Genomic DNA, 21,140 nt, shown 5'->3' with positions numbered 1-21,140 from the left:
TTAAACAACCACTGAATTGAACATTATCCAAAGAACATCTTTAGAAAGTCTATATTTTAATGATGTCATGAATTTATTTATGTTTGGTTTTTATTTAAGTTGTGTTATAGGATGTTAAAGAGCCAATTAATTTTAAGTGTCTTCCAGTATTTGGTCCACAATGAAGGTTGGGTAGATATTCTTAATCTCTGAAATAAAATCTTACAATTAGAAGGTTGAGGCTTGTACCCAATACATAAAGTTTGTTCAAGACACTTCACAAGGAGTCATTCAATCTCTGCTTGTCAATCTCCAATGATAGGAAACTTGCTTTTTCAAGAGGTTACTGACTCCATTTTGAAGTAGCATATGAGCATTAGGAAACTTTTTCTTAAGTTGAGTCATAATCCTCCTCCTCGAAACGTCTACCCTGTTTTATTCTTTAGGACCAAGCAAAGGAGGTTTAACCCCCCAGGATGACAAATTTGCCAGCAAATGATTATAAAGCAGAAATTTGTTATAACTTTAGATGTTGCTTTTAAATTATAGCTTCTCAAGTGGTGTATATGTGTATATGTATACATGTGGGTGTTTTGATCACGCCCATGGTTATGCAAGTACTCCTTGTTTTGTTATAGTATCAGAAAACAAAATGATCTGCAATGAAGCTTTACTCCTATTAAATGTTTATCAGTAATATTTTCGGACAAGTAAATCCCAGACCTGTGTGGCTACTTTGTCTTCAGAGCCCTCTAAAACCTCTGCTAGCACTAGCTGGTTAGATAGATAGTGATACAATTAGTTAGATAGTGATACAATTTCACTACAAAATTCACTACTACCCTGTACCAGACATGATATCCTAAAAGAAGAATTTTAAAAATTGCAAAGGAACTTCATAAGTCAATATTTGAATATTATGGGATGCTTCATCCCTTATCTCTCATAAAGTTTTATTATCTTTTAATAAAATGCCCTTAAATGAAACACTTTCTCTTTCCTGAGGAACAAAATGATGCAGTGGTCAAGACAGATTGAATAGAAATTGGAAATTCTGAACTTCAACTCCAGATCTGACATTAACTCACTGTGTGATCTGTGACAACTCCTTTGACCTTTCTGGGCCTAAGTTTCCTCAACTTCAAAATTAGGAAGTTGGACTAGGTGAATTCTATAGTCTCTTTTAATTTCATAATCCTAGGACATTTTGGAGCTTTATTTAACTCTTGGAAACTCTTGGAAATAAGTGTGCTTTCTTAATTAATGCTTCAGAAAATCAAGGTTAAATTTGATTATAAGAAATCTAATCATGATGATAAATCTTTTTATAATCAAAAGATTCCAAAAAAAAATTAGCTGGTGATACACTATCAATATGATGAGGCAAACTATCAAGAAAATAAAAGTATTTAGTAGTTCTTTGGAGTTTTGTTATAAGGGGTTTTGGCCTTGGGGGGGGGTGGATAATTTATTTCTCTTATCTCTATTACCCCGATGGGTACAAGAAATCCTTCTAGAAATAAAAGGATATGTAATTGAGAATGTGTGTTTCATCTTTGTCTCTGTCTATTTATCCATCTATATGTCTGTCTCTCTCCCTTCTCTCTACTCCTCACTCTCACATATACACATGCCAAAAAAAAAGGAGTTTTTGGATAACCTAATTTGCAATAATTTGATACCAATGAAATATAGTAAAAGAAGCAAGCATTAGATTTGGTGCTAAAGGACTGGTCTCCAACTTGTGTGACATTGGATAAGTCAGCAAACATCTATGGATATCACATTTCTCATCTAGAAAACAATTGAATGAGATGATTTCTTTAAATCTATAATTTTATTATTTTATGAATTATTAATGATGCAGACATTTCCTCCAAAATAATTTATATTAACATTAAAATATTATATAACATATATAATGAGTTCATATTCCTAATCCTATAAATATGGACACACATAAATATGCATATATATATATATTATACACATCAAATAAGTCTTTATATTTGTGTGCATAGCATATATTTTTTATTGCTATTTAAGTGTTTGAATTGTGCCCAACTCTTCGTGATGCCCTCTGGGGTTTTCTCAACAAGATACTGGTGTGATTTGACATTTCCTTCTGCAACTCATTTGACAGCTGAGGAAACTGAGGCAGTGGATTAAGTGACTTCCCAAGGATCACATAGCTAGTGTCTGAGGCAAGATTTAAATTCTGGAAGATGTATATTCACCTATATGAGCTATCTTTGTATGTGTGTGTTTGTGTGTGTGTGTATATGGATATACACATGTGTGTGTTCATACATGTATATGTACATTGTATGTTTATGTACATACATATTATATGATATATATGCACACTAAGGAAGTATAGGCATGTCCATATGGATACATATATATGCATATATACACATATATAGATATTTTTATATATGTTCATATATAAAGAGGTGGCAAATGGATAGAGTCTTGGACCTGGAATCCAGGGAACTCATCTTCCCAAGTTCAAATCCTGCCTGAGACACTTACTAGCTGTGTGATCTGGGGCAAGTCACTGAACCTTGTGTGCTTCAGTTGACTCAACTGTCAAATGATGTGAAGAAATGGCAAACCACTCCAGGATCTTTGCCAGGAAAACTTCGAATTGAATCATGAAGTCAGGCACAACTGAAATGATTGAACAAATGCATGTGGTGTGTGTGTGTGTGTGTGTGTGCGTGCATACATGTATGTATAAATATATATGAGTATATGTGCATATATTTACAAATGCATACACATATACATAAACATGCATGCATATATGTGTGTAAATATATGTATGGGTGTATATATGTATTCTGTGCATGGAGCAGCAGAAATTTGAAGCAGTGGGAATTAGGAAAGCTGAGTTCTATTCCCAGTCTTGCTATTCTTAAGAAGGATGAGAGTGGACAAATAGAAGGCTTATTAAACTTTAGATTTCTTTTATGTAAAAGTTGTGTCAAACAAAATAATCTCTAAGGTCCCTCTAGCTGAAATTACATGAGTCTAAACAATAGCTGAATAGGGTAAAAGGTTCTCATGCAACAAAATATAGAAAATATAAATGCATTCTGAGATACTTCATTATTAAATAATATTTGATTTGTGTATTATATATGTGTATATTATACATATAATTTTATATGTACATATATACATATACATATGATTTATTTCTTTGAAATTATACATCAAAATATCAAATGGCTTCTGCAGGACTCTAGCAAGCTGAATTGATATTTTTTTGAAATCATCTGTTCTTAGAAAACTTGAGTACATTGACAGCATCAAAATTTCTCTATCTTGTCCTTCATTCTGAAGGTTCCCTTGTTTGAAGCTCAAAATCAATTAATCTGAAGGAAAAATGACAGCAACTGCTTCATCCTGTACTGTGAATAAAAATAATGTAAGGCATTAATGATGAGGATGCATGAAATGTCACACCCAATGCTATCAGTCCTTTCTTTTCTATAAATTTTCTGAATGACATATCTGTAGGGGAAAGAAAGATCTCTTTCTTTGGGGGGGAGGGAAGTTCATGAAATAACATTCCAAAAGTTGCTATTTTTGAACTATAGTTGAGATTGGTCTGAAAATTTTCTTTAAATTCAATAACAGAAAGTATCTTCAGAACAATGTGTCTGAAGAGTTGTTACTGAGTTTGTTGGTCAAGAAATGAGTTCAATATCTGTGTTCTTGTGATCCTTAGTTATACCTATTGCTACTAGCATTTCCATATCTCCCAATGTTCAACTTCATATATGAACGTGTATGTATATATACACAAGGGCAACTCACATATGTGCTTTTACATCTTCCAGAGTTTAAATCTATCCTTAGACACTTACTAGCTATATGACTCCTGGCAAGTCACTTAAACCTCCTGACTCAGTTTCCTCAGCTGTCAAATTAGCTGAAGAAGGAAGTGGCAAATAATTTTACCTTAGTGGGAAGTCCAGTCTATATACCATATTAACTAATATACTTAGGCAATGGTTTGACAGTATCGTGAGGAAATTTAAACTTATTCATTTGAATCCAATGAGGTGCCATATCAATTTAGCAAATTTTCTAATTTGAGGGTCCTTGGGCACAATAGCTTCGAGAGCTTGCCAAGAGAAATCCTTTCTGCCATTTTTTTTCACCTTGATAAAGGACCACTTCAGAAGCATTATTGAAGGGTCTGTGAGTTAGGCTGAGGGAGCTGAGATGTATTTTCATGAATTAGAAAATCACCTAGTCTAATGCTTTTCACATGAAAGTGATTTCATCCTACCAGAAAAAAAAAAAGAAAAAAAAAGAAGAAGAAGAAGAAGAAGAAGAAGAAGAAGAAGAAGAAGAAGAAGAAGAAGAAGAAGAAGAAGAAGAAGAAGAAGAAGAAGCTCTCTACTCTTTAAGTTGCAAAGAGCCATTTCAGAATTGTAAAAACTCACTGCCTAGTGCTGAATCCATGGAAAATCAGACTAAAACATGAGCTTGAAGTAAAAAGAGAAAGGCTTTTTATCAGGAAAGATTCAGAGTTAAGCCTCCTTTAGGAAATTCAGTTATCTATTGTCATACTCTAAAATACAGCAAATATCTGTGAGTCTCAGAAAAAAGAGAGGCAAAATGTATGGTAGACATTACTCAGGTGACTTTTTGTATCATTCTTTAGGATTCAGAAGGACAATAGTTCGATGGGCACCATTCCACTACTTTGTGCCACACAGGAATTGAATCAGATTTTTTTCTATAGTTCCATATGTTATTAACTCAAATGTCTTTACTAATTATAACCATATAGAATTTAAAATTGTTCTACCACAGAGTTTTAACTGAAAAGACGGAGAAATGGCTTTCATTAAGGAGAGATGACCAGTAGCAAAGATTATCACAAAAGCTTCAAGATTTTATTTTTTCTTGTCTATGAAAATTAAGGAAAATATGAAGCAATGGTAAGCTTATCACATCTCAAGTATTCTTTTGAATGGTCTCTTCCTAGACAACAGTAATAGTGTGAAGCTCTCTTTTGAAGCTCTAGGTATCAAGGAAAGAATTTACATTAGTGTCATTCCCCCTATTATCATCAGAGGGATTTTTCTGGGGCATGACTATATATCGAAGACACCCTGTGATATATGTAAAAAAACTTTGAGTAGAGTCATAGGACTTCAATTGCGCTATGTAATAATACATATATGGATGTAATAAGGTGCTATAACTACATAACATATTTGTGCATAGTTGCACCTAAGTTTGCTTATCTTTCAAAATTAGAATGATGCTATTAAATGACCTACTTATCTTAGGCCCAAATTAAATAATAGATATGGAGATAGAATGGAAGTTCCTTGAAGGAAGGGCCTGTAACCCTTGTGTATCTGTATTCTTAATACCTAGTACTTAATACTCAGACTTCATTCCATTCTTTGTAAAGAAAGCATACTTTAGAATTTAGGCATTTAAAATTGATAACTTATCAATATTCCAAAAAAATATACACATGTAGTGAATTATCATCACCATTATTTGACCTCGGATAAAGCCAGCTGCTTACATTATTTGATACTTTGACTCCAGGTCTATAGTTTCATTGGCATAAGGGATTTATGATATGGAATTTCCCTCTACCAATGAATATTGGTAATTTTCTCCAATTTAGAGAATTTCCTAAGACCTTGTGATATTATGTGACTGTCCCAGTATCACATTGGGATGTCCTAGGGAAAAGACTTATGCCCAAGTTTTCCTGATTCTGAGTCTAGATCTCATTCCAACTCTCATTTGGACTTTTAACCATTAATTTTATTCTGACCTGCATCATTATGAGTTCTATGTATTTCTTCAAACCTCTCTGAGATTGTATAGCTCCTTGAAGATGGGAATTATGTGGTACTAAACTGATTTGATACTTCTCCATAATCCCCATTATGCATAATAAGGACAAAACACAAGTTAGCTAGTCAATAAAAAAAATTTTTTTTCGATTATTCCTTAGAGTTTGTAACCTACATCAGGGAGGTTGTTAGGATTCAGTCAATGAAAAATTGCTCCCAAATCCCAAAATCCCAGCTTAATTGATCCATAGATATTATCTCTTGGGAATCTCTCCTTTAACTTTTTGGGAACCTTAAAATAACTCTGCACATCTTCTACCTCGACTTCTCTTTTGAGGTGTCTGGGGTCATCAAAATGTATCTTACATTGTCAGCTACACCAAGTAGAGAAATGGCAAGGAGCCAAGTTTTGGCCAGATGGGAACACCTACAATGTCCTTCCCTCTCCCCACCTTCCCCCTCCCTGCCCAGGGAAAATATTAAATGTCATCCCTGGTTTGATATAGAACTGAAGTGATAGGTTTTAGGTTTTTTGTTTGTTTTTGCTTTTGTTTTTGTTTTTTTGGTTTGTTTGTTTTTAATCAGTTCTCCAAGTTTAGCTCCATAATTTAGTGTATACTCAGCTAGATGGCTCAATGCTGAATCTAGAGTCGGGAAGCTCTCAGCTCAAATTCAGCTTCACTAATTGTGTTACCTTGAGTCACTTAATCTCTATTTTCCTTAAACCACTAGAGAAGGAAATGACAAATCACTCTGGAGTGTTTTTTAAGAAAACCCCATGATCATTATGGCTCATGGGTTCACAAAAAGTCTGTCATGACTGAACAAAAACAACAACCTAAAGTATTAGAATCCTTTGGGAGTCCCTATGAAAGACCTGTTAGAGGTCATGGAAGAAAACCTTTCAACTGAGTTATTGGACTTAGACTTCATTCCATTTATTTGTAGAGAAAGCTAACTAATGCCCAGATATTGACTCACATTTAAAATTTTTGCTTTACCATCTGTGTTAATTTTTTAAAGGTTATTTGGCAAGGAAGATTCTTGACCCAAAGACAATCACTGGCATATCAGACATAGAAAAATTTCTTTTTTTGTTAGAAATATTTTTGAAGATTTACATTTTGTAGTCATACCATATATTGTCCTCTTAACTCATGTAGAAAATTTTGGGGGTACAAAGTGTCAGCTAAGCCCCAACATTCATTCAATTTTAGGAAAAATACAAAGAATTTGTGAATGTGAAATGCTAATTACACAAATGTGAAATGGGTCTGTGATGGTGGTCACTGAGCACATGATAAGACATGATTCCAAGGAAATCTCACCTGGGACTTCGGCCTCCTTTCTAGATCTTTGGCCAACAGAGCTTAAAATGAATGTCATACACAACACAGACTGACATCAGGCTGTACTAGCTCAATGATTTTATTTCTTCCTTTTTTAACATTATAAAAAAATCTAATTAGTTAAAGGGCAATTCAAATTAAGCTTTTATTTGGAGGATTGAGAAGCATTAAGGCAATGGAAGACAAAACAAACCCTACAGCTCTCCGGATGACATGAACATGATTACTAATAACCCTTGGGCAGTAAAATGATTAACCTTGTTATTTTACTCACGATCTAGTTTATATGAAAAACCAGGTTAGAGGAAAAATATTTAGAGGCTGCTTGGAAGACAAAATTTACAAGGTCTGGAGCTAACATCAAATATTTGCAAATAAAAGAACATCTCTGGGCTTTCCTGACAGATTGATGAATACCTGTTTGATTTTTCTTATTTAATATTAGTGGCAATTAAATCATTTAGAGGTTCTGTTAATTTTATGATGAAGGTAATGCTAGTTTCAAGGAAAAAAAATAAGAAATACAAACAATACAGGAAGTTGGCAAGCCTGGGGGTTGGGAGATTCAGGAAAAAATCATCCCCTAGCCACCATCATCATTATTTTTTATTCGCTGAAGGTAAATAACATCATGTTAGTCTTTTTCTATTTCAAAATACTTTAAAAAAATAATGCACTGCCAGCTTTGTCCAAAGTGCTTTATTTATGTCCCGTTTGGCTTGCTATTCAAAGAATGAATTCTATTTATTTAAAATGGCCAATTTTTATTTTGGAAAAAAGTGTTGATTTTTTTTTTTTTTTTTTTTGATAGACCATCTACTGAAGTTTAAGATGCAATCTCTAAACTCTGACTCATCTGCCACCAGCAGGTTTCAGAGGTGATAATCACCCACACAAAGCTATTTGCACATCAGGCCAATCCTTCCCAAGTCTAATTATATACTTTATAACATACTGTTTAGCATAATTAGCAAAATTATGCTTACAGGACTAAAGATCAGATAATATGGGTTAGAAGGCAGTGATTAACTTTAACACTAGAAAACCAATACAAACTATTAATTAGATCATCAGTTACAACAAATAAATGTTTTGATAGGACTTTGCTGTTTACAAGTGCTCAGCAAGCATGATATAAATCAAACTTAATTGAATGGTCATTATACTGAGTGAAGAAAAAACACAGATCATAAAGCTCAGAGAGTTGTGGAATTATTTGGGGATTCATTAATTGCTGACAATATCACCAGTAATTTTTCAGCCATGTGGCCAAAACATGCTGAAAAGATCAGCATTAAAATCGAGCACTCTCAGGATGATTGTAAGCCCTGCAACCTAATTGATAGACAACAGCAGGTACAAATGACCTTAATGGGAAAATTGTTACATTTTTCTTCAGATGATCAGAAAGGATGACTATTTTTCATTTGATCTTCAATTACATTTTAAAATCCCAGATGTATATTATAATCACAAAAGATATAAAATCATTTTTGCACGTATATAAAGTGTACATCTACATAAACATTGTATATACATGCACACACATATATACTTACAATATATACCCCAATAAATGTAGATATTATTTATTTCCTTGAGGATATTCTTTGATCACCACATACTCATAGGTTCTACATCTCTTGTGATGGCATCTTCTTTGTACGTTGGTGAAATTCTGTTTATTGATTCCCTCTTCAGGCTAAAGGGGAGAGCCCTGGAAAATACTCAAACCTAGATAAAAACCAGCCTATTTCTCTGATTCATCCCCTAAAAATTCCATCCTTTTGCTTTCTAGGATGATAATTCATTATCTGAAAACAAATTCCTGAATTTTGAAGAGGAAAAAAAGTTACAGCTTCCTTGCCCTCATCTCTAACCCAATGCAAGCAGAAGCATTTATTCCCACAAAGAGGAAGAAATGTATAGGAGTCACTAAAGCAGCTTCAAAGAATTTATTCTTTGTAGGATGCTTGGATTAGTGAATTGGATAGTTGTAGCCAAGTTGCTTAAAATGTGCCAAGGGTTTGGGCTTTGGTCTTATCACACAAGGAGATTCTCATATTTTGCTCAGAAGGAAAAAAGTTGGGAGATTCTGGAAATGTCCCTCACACTATAAGGAAGTGAGCCGGGATTGAACTGAAGACTTTGTGAATAAACTGGATAGAAGGCTTTAGTCAGGAATTCATTTTTTTCTAAATTCTTGATAATAAAGGTTCATAAGCTTTCCAAAGTCACAACAAACCATCCTTTCAGGTCACCATTGGTTATAAAAAAAGGGGAAAAAAAAAAGAAAAAGTTTAAAAAATTCAGATTTCCCATTTAAGTGTTTATCAAAAGGCCAACATCTGCTGATGCTCAGAGATGGTGAATGTGGTGGAAACAGCTTTATGGAGTGTAAAGCGAGCAGTACAATCAGAGAGCCCATGCAACACATAACTGACACCAAACAGAAAGAAACAACAGTCTACTCCCAAGAGCTACTTTTCCATCTCTCCATTTCTGAAACTTTTGACAAGCTGATTACAAGTCCCTGTAATAGTTTCAAAAGCGTTCCTTTGCTGGCTCCCTTTTCCCATAAAAGGCATGTGTAAATGCAATTGTTAAGGTCTGAAAGCAGCATAGAGCTGTGCATTTGCAGTTAGGCAAATGCCGAGGGAGACAGGAAAGCAGAAAAATTAGGCTATTAAAACCAAAGGCTTCCATTTGCAAGTCTGTAGCCTTGATGTTGCGCCACTTAAGGTTGTGGAGGGAGATGCCGTGGCATTAGGTTGGTATCTAAATGGATGTGAAACACTACTCCGATTTACAAGTAGGCCAGTTTTGATGACATTTAACATGGTATCTAATCCTTAACAAATCCGGACCCAGGCCTATTCACAAGCTTATGTACACTGGACAGATTTATAAATGGAAAGACCTTACTATGCATCTAAAATTAAAGCAACTATTTAATCCAAATTATTGGAGTGTTGCTTTTCAATTGAGTGTTGGATATAACAAATCTTCACCTGCCAATGTTTACATGCTGATCTTCTTTGCCCAACCCAGAGCAGTGACAAAAACCAAAATGAAGTCAAGGCAATGGGTTGAAATCTTTAGTTCAATTATCCTGTGTTACCTTAGTATTCTCAGTACTTTATTTCTGATCAGCTATTCAACTCTTGTATAAGGATTGTAGATATCAGCAAGCTAGACAGTGTGATATCTATAAAATACACAAGACACTGCTTTGAAAACCAGTTAGATATTCCCTTAATGAACTCTGCTCTTTGGGAATTGGCCTGTATCCATCTCTTTAGATGTAAAGGAATTGAATAGCCTGAATCTCTGGTGCGAGGTCCACGAAGTCCAACAAGACATGCTCTGAAACTGAAGCAGAAAAAATGCCCTTTTTTTTGGCAACCTGGTTGGAAGAGTGATTGAGGGCTAGGAATGGGAAATAAATTTTTTCCTTTCAATCTTACACCTGTGTAAGGCTTCCAAAAGGATTTCTAGCACTTTGCCTTCTGATAGCCAGAATTTAGATTTTGTTTACTATTTTATTTAATTTAAAAAAAGGGAAAAATATATTCAAATCATCCCCTTCCCTCAATACCAACTAAGATTGTGAATTTTATCAGGATGATTGTGAATTTATAAATCAGACATGTAGGTCATTGTGTTTTATTTGCTTGGTTTTTGTTTTTCTTTTTGCTTTTCTGCCTTTAGGCATTCAAAAGAATATTAGGCAGTAATCTGTTCTTTTTTTCTTTTAGGCCTCTTCAAATCTCAAAAAAAAAAAAAAAAAAAAAAAAAAAAAAAAGCCTACCTTTACAAAATGCATCAAAGTCCTTTGGTTTATAACATTTTCTTTTTTGTCTGACTAATAAGTTTCAGTTTTTTCACTGGTAGCCAGCTATCTATATAATTCAGACTTTAAAAATAAGAGCAAGAAAACTTGTTTTTATTGTTTCCTTTAAAATATTATGAAAACAGCTAAATTTATATCTATTGGCTTCCAATAAGTAAGGAGGACAATTTAGTTCATCAAAATGACCCCTGACAGAGCTAATTTTTTAGTTTTGGTCTTTTGTTGATTATGAAAAATCATTTATAAGATTATTTCTTTGAGTTCACAAAACTTTTTATTATATATGTAAATATCTTATACTTATCTCCTCTATCTATTTAGATAGTGAGGGCAATGATTAAAACATATTCAATTTTATTCCCCCTCCCTTTCCCCAGTGTCAAACAAAATGCCTTTGAATTGGATTGATTTGAATTGAATTATTTCACTTGGACTGTCATAAGGATTAACTTAAAAAAAAACAAAACAAAACAAACACACACAACAACTATGACTATTTCAAGAAGATAATATCCTAAAATCAGAAATGGATTCTGGGAAAATAGACCTGAGGAGTTAAACAATAAAGCAAAGCTATTCTAGACTTGTTTCATGTTTTTTACTTACTACCAATACTGGAAATACTGGGGATACCTGGGGAGAAAGAAGAAAACAACAGCAACAAAAAACCCATTAGCCATATATTAACATAGGACTAAAAATCATTAACATTATATCAAGAACATTTTCTTTATTCCCATTTCCTTATCACATCCTAAAAGCAACCCTCCCTTGCCCCAATACCCCTCCCACAGAAATAGGAAGTGGAACTATGCAAAGCCTTTATTTCAACTTTAAAGTACTTGTGTGCTTTTGAGGGATTAGAAGCTATGAGCCAGAATTCAAGCATCAAGTTGTTCTTCCCAGAAGTGAAATGGGCATCCAAGTGCCTTTGGGACTTGTGTATTAATACTAAAAAGCCCATTAGGTCAGTAGAACAGATTTATTAGCGGGGTAAAAGACATAAAGCATGTATGTAAATTGGTGGGGTACCTACCCAAATATTTTAACCCAAGTTATAGATTTTTTTAAAAATGTATTATAAATTCCATGAGTCAGCTGTTGAAAATCATTTAGGGTTTTATTTGATTAACTACACAAAACTACCATTCTTATTTCACTTTTACTTGTCAGTTACATGGATTAAGCTATGTAATAGAAATTTAATTGAGCAGAAGAATACAAGAATGCATTAGGTTGCTCATATTGATCATCCACTTCATTGATTTTTTCCAGCTCTTACTTCAATTGTTGAGTTGTATTACAGAGGTGGAACCACTTCAGAGGTGTGATTGGACTTGGGATCAGATTTGGACCAAATCTAATCTTTATGCTGAGTAAAACTCCTGATGAGATAAATGTACTAGTTCAACAAACAGTACCAAGCAATGATTGGTAACTTGTATCATCCTCTTTGGTTTTGACAGCTCGTGGCATAGTAGATAGAGCACTGGACCTGAAGTCAGGAAGATCAGGAATTCAAATTCAGCTCCAAATTTTTACTGGTTATGTAAGTCAGAGCAAGTCATTTAATTTATTTTTATCTCAGTTTCCTTGCTGTAAAATTGGGATAATGATAGCACCTTGTTTGCAAGATTGTTGCAGAGATCAAATAAGACGATATTTATAAAAAGCTCTTTGGCACAAAGTATGTGTTATAAAAATGCTTGTTACTTTCCTCTCTTTTCAGTGTTATAGATGCTTGACCAGAGATGGGTATTATGTGGGATTTTTATTGAACTTCTACCTGATTTACAAGTCCTTTTCAAATCTATTTCCCAAAAAATATGAGTGGCTAAGCATCCAAATCTAAATATAAACACACACATATATGTCTGTACATACCATTGTTTATGCATGTCTACACATCTGTGTATATCTGTAGGTTTGTATATAATCCATAATATTTACATATGGGTATATATACTCAAATGTATTGTGTATATATATACATAAATGCAAATCAATAATATGCATTTAATATATATGAAAAGTGATAAGACTAGATAGATGAATAAATGGATAGATAGAGAGCTTTTATGTATACTTCATATGTAAATGAAGGGTATAGTGGGCTTACTGGCCTCTACAATCCTTTTCATTGCTTAACTTATGATGTTTTCATATATTTGGTCTGGACTTATATATTATTGGCATTGAAATATCTTGTTTAGAAATGTCCTGCACTGATATAAGATGGCAACTGGTTTGTAAATTACAGCCTCAGAGAGTTGCCTGGTCCACTGAGAATTTAATAAGAATGTGGACCAACCTATAAGACTGACCCTTCAGTCCCTATTCCCAGGCTCTCTAAATATTTCTTTTAAAAATAAGCATTTTCTTTGACTGAATAAGATATTTACATTATGCAATGTATAGATCTCTTTTTCTTTGGATTGGGATCATGGAATTTTAGAGAAAGAGAATGATTAAAAGTCCCTTAATCTAAGCCATATTTGTCCATGAACTCTATAATGTCTATAGCCAATAGGTATCCAGTCTTTGTTTGAAGCATGCAGTGAGGGGAAACCAAGAACCTCCCAAAGCAGCCTATTATACTTTTGGGAAACTTGGACAAAATATAACACAGTGGAATTTAACTATTAGATGTCAAATAATTATTTCTGAAAAATTAGCCCTTTTATTTTAGTTAGACTTCTAATTTTTTTTTTCCCTCTCAAACTAAGAGACATAATTCTACTCATTTTGAATGCCCCTTCAAAACTCAATGCCAAGGCATACAAGCTTTGGGGAATAGATGTTTAATTTCAGATACCTGGCATTTGTACCATTTCTTATGTCCCAATTAAGCCTCGGGTTAATTGCTGACCATTATTTAACTGAAGCTAAGTTTGGGTTGGGAAAAAAAAAAAAAAGAAAAGATCTTTTCCCTATCATCTAAAATCTCCAGGTTGCAGATTTGAACTCTAGTATATAAACTAAATTTAGACTTGTATAGATTTCTATGCCAGGCTGCTAAAGTCTCCAGCTGATGCCTTGGTAGAATATCTCTGCAGCAGCATGACAGCGTGACCTCGTATTGGGTCTTTTTCCCCCCTTTGCAAATCCCCTGGTGAGGTATGATTGCAGCATCATAACTCCAGCATCAATGGCTAAAGCTCCAAATTTCCCAATGATTGAAAATCCTGCTTTGCTGCAAAGAACAGCAAGCCTTTTGCAATCCTTCAAAGGGAAATGGTGTTACGGTGGCAGAAATAAACTTTTCATGTGTCTCCAACTTCTATGGAGTTAGAGGACTATGCATAATGGAAGACAAAGTTCTCAAGGTACTTTGTCAGATCCATTACAGTGCAAAACTACGAGAGACTTTGCTATAGCAAGTACTGCAGTGGAATCCTTTATGAAGATGCACAGGGGTTTCATTTCAGAACGGTTACCAGTACAGATAACAAATGCTGATCATTGTATCCTTGCAGACCTTATCCATGAAGGGTAAAAATATATTCAATTATTACTAATAATTGGCTGCTAAGGACTATGTCTTCTGACTTGAGCTTTAATTACAGAATATTGGGCACCAGAAAGGATCTGAGAAAACATGTAGTCCAATAACTTCTATTTATAGGGAGAAAGCTGAGACCCAGGATTATATCTAAGCTGATATAACTGATGCCTGAATCCACAGACATACATAAAGTTTAGATAATTTGGGCTGTGGCACCTTGACTCTCAGCCCATGGTCTATGCAAATCTACAAGCAGGAACAAATCCACATCTGCGCTTTGCCCAGTGTTATTTCCATAATACCACAATGTATTTCTTTGTGGTGCTATGTGGGAGTCATTTCAGATTCTACTATTATAAAATGAGAATCAGTCAGAAGAAATCAGGATTTAAATTGTTCATGTTAGTACAAATCTTCATAAAATTCCCCCCAAAAGTTATTTTTAAAGATCCCTATTTTGGTTATATGAAAATATATGATATATCTGGTAAGAACTCAATAGCCCTACTGAATAGTAGACTGTAAAAAGAATCCCTCAGGCAGGAAATAGCTTTCAAATATTTAACAAGCCCAAACTTCTCCAGAATGCCTAATAAATCATGTGCTAGTTACACTATACTGGTTCCCTTTACAAATGCTAGACTTGTTCTGGACCTGTCACCAGTTAATGGATGAACTGAAATCTACCCCCACTACAGTAGCTGTCTTTCTTACCAGCAAGAATGTAGATCAGAGGGGGTTCAAAAATATTGTATAGATTGATGTTAGGGATTTGGATGGGGATGATCACAGCGAATTTTAACCACAATGTATAATTGAAAGAACCTCTTGAGGGAAATGAACATCACAATTGATGGCAATAATTAATTCTCAATCAGAGATAGATTGGGGTACTTGCTGTCAATATTGGGTCAATGACCTTCAGAAATGTGGCTATCTTCCCTGAGATTGACTGAGATAATTCAGAACAGTGCTCCCAAAATGGGAGGATACAAAACTGTTAGAGTTAAAAATTCTGGTTAAGATCATCTAGTTTAGTTCTGTCTTCAAACAAGTGAGTAGACTGAGGTTCAGAGACACTATTAGATTGCAGGCCCCTTGTGGGTAAGGATGGTCTTTTGACTCTTTTTGTATCCTTATCTCTTAGCGCAGTCCTGGGCACATAGGAGGCACCTAATAAATACTAACTAACCAAAATGTCTTATCCAAGTTTCAACTCTTTATGATGCAATGTGGTATGCCATTTGCTTTTCTAGGTGTTCTCATAGAGAAATTAAAATATGAGTGCCCACAGCTTTGGATCAAAGGCTGACTTTCAAATCCTGCAAAGCTCTAGTGCAGAACTGGTGCATAGAAATGTCACATCACTTCATGACATTTGTACACTTTGATCAGCTCAAATGAACGTTGTTGTTATTGTTGTTTTTGTGTGATTGTTTCAGAATCTAAGTGACCCCCATTTGGGATTTTCCTAGCAAAGATGGAGTAGTTTGCCATTTCCTTCTCAAGCTCATTTTATAGGTGAGGAAATTGAGGCAAATAGGATTAAATGACTTGGGGTCACATAGGCAAGAAAGTGTCTGAACACAGATTTGAATTCAGGTCTTCTTGATCCCAGGAAGTTGAGTCTAGGTGCTCCATCCACTACACCATCTAGCTGCCCCTTTCAAAGAATTTGTACACCAAAAAAAGGGGGGGAAAGCTATGTAGTTAATAGAAGCATGAAATTCCAGTTTGGTTTTGTTTTTTAAAAAAAAAATGTTTTTTAAGAAATAAATTTTAATACATTAGGTTACAGCAAAAGCACTAGAAATGAATTAATGATGGCTTATGACCAGCCATGTTATTGCATCCTACAAACTGTATCAGCAAAAAATGGCAGCCATGGACATGTTCAGTCTTAATGAAGTCAATATGATTGTAGCCTCCAAATAAACACTGCTCTTACAGAAGGAGCGTCATTCTGTTACCCATCACAACTCCCTCTGTGAATCAGTGAATGTTTTAGCAGCTTTCCATCTGGAGAAGAGCAAAAGAGAAAAGCTTTCCATGTTTTAATTTGGGAAACAAAATGATCCCTCTTGCAATAATTAGATACACAGTCATATAGCTGGATTGATCTTTATTACTGTCCTGGTAGTTAGATGGTGACCACAGGGAACCTAGATCTTTAAAAGGTCTTCCAGAGTTAGTGAGCATAAGGGAAGCATTTATCAAAGAGTGTGGTCTAATGGGAAGCTCGAAGGACTTGGAGTCAGGTCATTGTTCACATTCTACTTAATCTCTGTGTGATGGGGGCCAAATCTATTCTTTCACACTCAGTTTCTTTATCTATAAAATAGGAATAAAGATGCTACCTTACTTCTAGGATTGTTATGAGGAAAATATTTCTCAACTCATAGCACCACAGAACTATGAATTATTATTGTGTTGTTGTGGTGGTGGTGGTGATCATTATTGTTATCATAAAATCCAGCCGATTTGCAATATAAAGGAAATCTTTTTTTAAAGTTCTTTCACTGCTCATTCTGTGGTCCAAGTTACAGTTAGTTTTCTTCTGGGTGAAAATAGAATATTCCTGAGAATTGAATTGCTGAAGATTCAATGACAAGAGTCATCTATAAGACTGAAATATCACAAAGTTAGATTTGGGAGTATTATATTCCTAAAGATTACAGAGTGAAGAGAACAAATCCAAAAAAAGGCATATAAGAGATTTATCTTTCATTTTCCAGAATAGATACATATTATAGATATTGTGATAGATACATATTGTGAAGTAGCTGGAGACACAATTAAGAACAACAACAATAATAATGCTAAATAAGAATAATAATTTATACATTTAAGAAAAAAAAATTAAGAGTAATAAAAATATTTCATCATGTACAGTGGGGAAATTAAACACTGGAGAAAATCAATGAATATGCCATCAGATTTTAAATCATCTGGTTTGGACAACAATAAATATTGTGAAGAGCTTTATAGTTTGATTGATAGGATCATATTTTTAGAGATATCACATATTTAGTTAAGAAATTAAGGGCAAGAGAAGTTAATAGACTTGTCCAAGCTGATGTAGCCAGTAAGAATTTGAAGTGGCATTTGAATCAGGTTTTTTCTTTTTTCAAATCCAATATACTAGCCACTATAAGTGCTCCTTGCAAAAGCTAACTCCCTTCATTCTCGGACTTTGGAGTAAGGGACAAGAAGTGCATATAATATAATTTGACTTGTATAGCTTTTAGCTCTGTCTCACATGACATTTTTATCAACAGGACTGGATGAAATGGGAGCTCATATTACTCTGGGGTGGTACACATCATACCGAACTGTCTCATCACTAACCTGAAGTAGAGTGGGCTGAATTTACCAAGTATTGTCTGGGGAGAGGAAGGATATCAGAATTAGAGCTGGTCTTACTTAACATCTTGCATCTTAGTATTCATACTTAAAAGCATAGCTGGGCATTAGAATTTTAAGAAATTATGATTAAAAATGGGGTGATATCAATTTCATATATTATAAATATTGAAAGTAATGATTATTAGCAGCATCTATATAGCACCTCTTATGAGCCAGATACTATTCTGAGTACTTTACAGATATTACCTCATTTGATTTTTATGACAGAAAAATGTTGAGGAAATTGAGGCAAATAGATATTAAATGACGTGATAGGTAACATAGGTTTTACAAGGCAAAAACAGAAAAAAAAATATGGAAGATAGATACAGAACTATAACTCAGGAGAAATTGGGGATATGTTTGTAAACTGTTTGATCTTGGGGAAACTCACTTAATTTTAATGGACTTATTTTCCTGATTTCTTATTGTAAGGGTTGAACTAGATAACAACTAGCATTATGCAGCTTTAGAATGATCTGCTCAAAAATTGGGAGTATCTACCAAAAAAAAAAAAAAAAAAAAAAAGTACTAGGGAGAAAATAAATATAGAGAAAGGGGTTAAGAATAGGGCCTTCAACAAAAAGAAAAAAAAAAAAGAATAGGGCCTTCAGAAATACTTAAATTCACAGAGCAGAAGAGTGGTCAATCAAAAAAAGAAACTGAGCAGCAATGAGATTGTTGTTTGACCAATGACATTTCAGGTGATGTCTTAACTCATGGGTGAATTGGATTTAAGTGAGGCAGAATTGCACAAAAGTGTCAGCTTAACTCTTTCAGAGCCAAAAAAGTTCAGTAACTGGAAAAAAGTCAAGATAACTAAAGATGGCCCAGGAAGAAGTGTATATGTTTGGCATCTTTGATGTCAGCAGAATGAGCAAATGAGAGTAATTTGTTCCAAGGAAGGTGATTTCCCCCCAGTAGGGGAAGAATCAGAAAAGAATAGAGCCATAAATTATTGTGCTATAAAAAAAATGATGAACAAGCTGATTATAGAAATGCCTGAAAAGGTTTACATGAACTGATGCTGAGTGAAACAAGCAGAATGAGGAATACGTTTTACACAACAACAACAACTGTGATGATCAACTATGAAAAGCTTGGTTCTTCTCAGTGGTTCAGTGATCCAAAGCAATCCAAATAGACTTTGGACAGAAAATGCCATCTGCATCCAGAAAAAGAACTAAGGAGACTGAATGTAAATCAACACATGCTATGTTCACTTCTTTTTTTCTTTCTTTTTTTTTTTTTTTTTTTTCCTCTCCCATGGCTTTTCCCTTTTGCTCTGATTTTTGTCTCCCAACATGATTCAAAACACAATATGCCCTGGATGAGGAAAAGAATAAAGTCATTGACTCAGGAAGTAAAAAGGAGATACCAAAGAAAACATTTTCAGTCAAATGATGACATCAGACTATCGATTGTCATGACTCCAGGAGTGAATAGGTGGTGATGTAATAAAGATAGTAAGTGTAGCCTTCCTTCTCTTCTCATAAGTATAGCAAGGAAAAGCAGAAGAGTTACACATTGAGAGCTTGGGGGGACTTGGGGGGAGGAAAATGAGACATTCTCATATATTAGAGATAGCAAAGAGTGGGCAGATGGGAGGAGAAAAATGAGAGAAAGAGGTAGAATGATAAATGGAGAAAATTCTAAATGGAGATAAAGAGCATGGAAGTCTTAACAAGACAAAAGAAGAAAGCTACCTCTTATCCCATTGCAAAGGAGAAGACAGTTGAAGACATACAAAGATTGTAATGTTTTGAGAATAGGAAAAGAGGGAGTTTCACAATGCTTAGTTTCAATTTTCTCAGGATAGTAGGCAGAGACATCATCAACTCAGAGAAAGGAGAGCCAAGGAATAATTTGGAGCTGGAGGAGAGAGGTTGAATAGCTGCTGTGGAGAATGTGATAGGGAGTCATTCAGAGATAAAGAAAAGAATGGTCGCATACAAGTGAGGGCCTAATTGCTTATCCTGCCTCCCCAACAGAGCAGTTAAAGGTATCTAATGGGATAATGTATGACAAAAGGTTTTCAATACTGTAAAGTGCTATATAAATACAAGATATTCTCCCTGTATCCCTTTATCTCTTGTACTATATTAAATCTATATTAAAGCTTTGGAACTAGGAAATGGGCCTCAGCTTCCCAGATATGTGCTGGGTGCATATATATGGTTGGGAATATAAAGTGCAAAATAATCTGAATGAAACTTAAGGCCATAGTTTCAGAGTTTGAAGAAACCTTAGAGGCCTCTTAAGCCTCTATATTTTGGCCAAGAAAAATTAAGCAACGAATCCAATTGGGCAGAACCACAGAGTTACAGAGTTAGAAGAGGCCATTTAGTCTAGTCCACATATATAAGGAGTCCCTATTCCAATATCCCTGACAAGTGATCATCCCACCTCTGGGGGAGAGGGAAGGAGTTTGGAAATCCTTCAGCTCTTGAAGTAGCCCATATTTTTTTTTTTTTTATAACCCTACTAAGTAGATTCAAATCTACTTTCTCCACAACTTATTACTAGTTTTTTGTTTTTTTTTCCCATCTGAGGTCAAGTAAAACATATCTAATATCCCATCTACATTGGATCCACAGACACAATATCTATCAATCTATCATCTATCTCAAATCTTTCCTCTCCTGAATTATATCACAGACCTGCAACTGTTGCTGATAATAAGGATTCAAGGCCCTTTGGACTTTTGTTGCTTTCTTCTGGATACTCTCCAACATAAAAATATCATTAAACTGTGATGCCCACAATTGAATATGATATTCCAGAGAACTTCTTGGGAAAGCATAATAGAATAGGGCTGTTACATCTCTACTTTTGAAATCTGGGCCTCTCTTAATAGTTGGATAATCTTTTTGAGGCCAGATCACACAGCTATTTAATTGAAGTGTTGGAATTAGAACACAAATTTTCTCTAAGTTAATTTGTACTCTTATTTTTTTTTTAATCTTAGAGGGCAATACGATATCTTGATGTTCTAATATTAAGAAGTAATATAATAAGCTAGAGTTAGATTTGGCATTCTATTTGGGGGGGCTATATCATAAATATAACACTGGCAAACTAAAGGACATTTTGAGAGAAGTGAACAAGAAAATAAGAGAACTGGGTAAATGAAACTAGCACTTTTGATCACAGGAAAAAAGACTTTGGAGGACTATACAATTATAGGATTTTGGAACTAGAAA

At 34.4% G+C, this 21,140-nt stretch overlaps 1 protein-coding gene across 13 annotated transcripts in view; it reads right to left on the bottom strand.

The window, feature by feature from the left end:
* The window catches only part of NTNG1 (netrin G1), a 421,011-nt gene that overhangs the window by 72,296 nt on the left and 327,575 nt on the right, over nt 1-21,140 (bottom strand). For all 13 annotated transcript variants that reach the window (XM_074262832.1, XM_074262843.1, XM_074262830.1 and 10 more), the window contains one exon: nt 11,634-11,660. In XM_074262832.1, coding sequence (XP_074118933.1) covers nt 11,634-11,660 — 27 coding nt within the window. The remainder of the gene's footprint in view (nt 1-11,633; nt 11,661-21,140) is intronic.

This window comes from Sminthopsis crassicaudata, chromosome 4 (genome assembly GCF_048593235.1).
Source record: "Sminthopsis crassicaudata isolate SCR6 chromosome 4, ASM4859323v1, whole genome shotgun sequence".
Lineage (NCBI taxonomy): Eukaryota > Metazoa > Chordata > Mammalia > Dasyuromorphia > Dasyuridae > Sminthopsis > Sminthopsis crassicaudata.
This window is presented reverse-complemented; position numbering and strand designations above follow the sequence as displayed.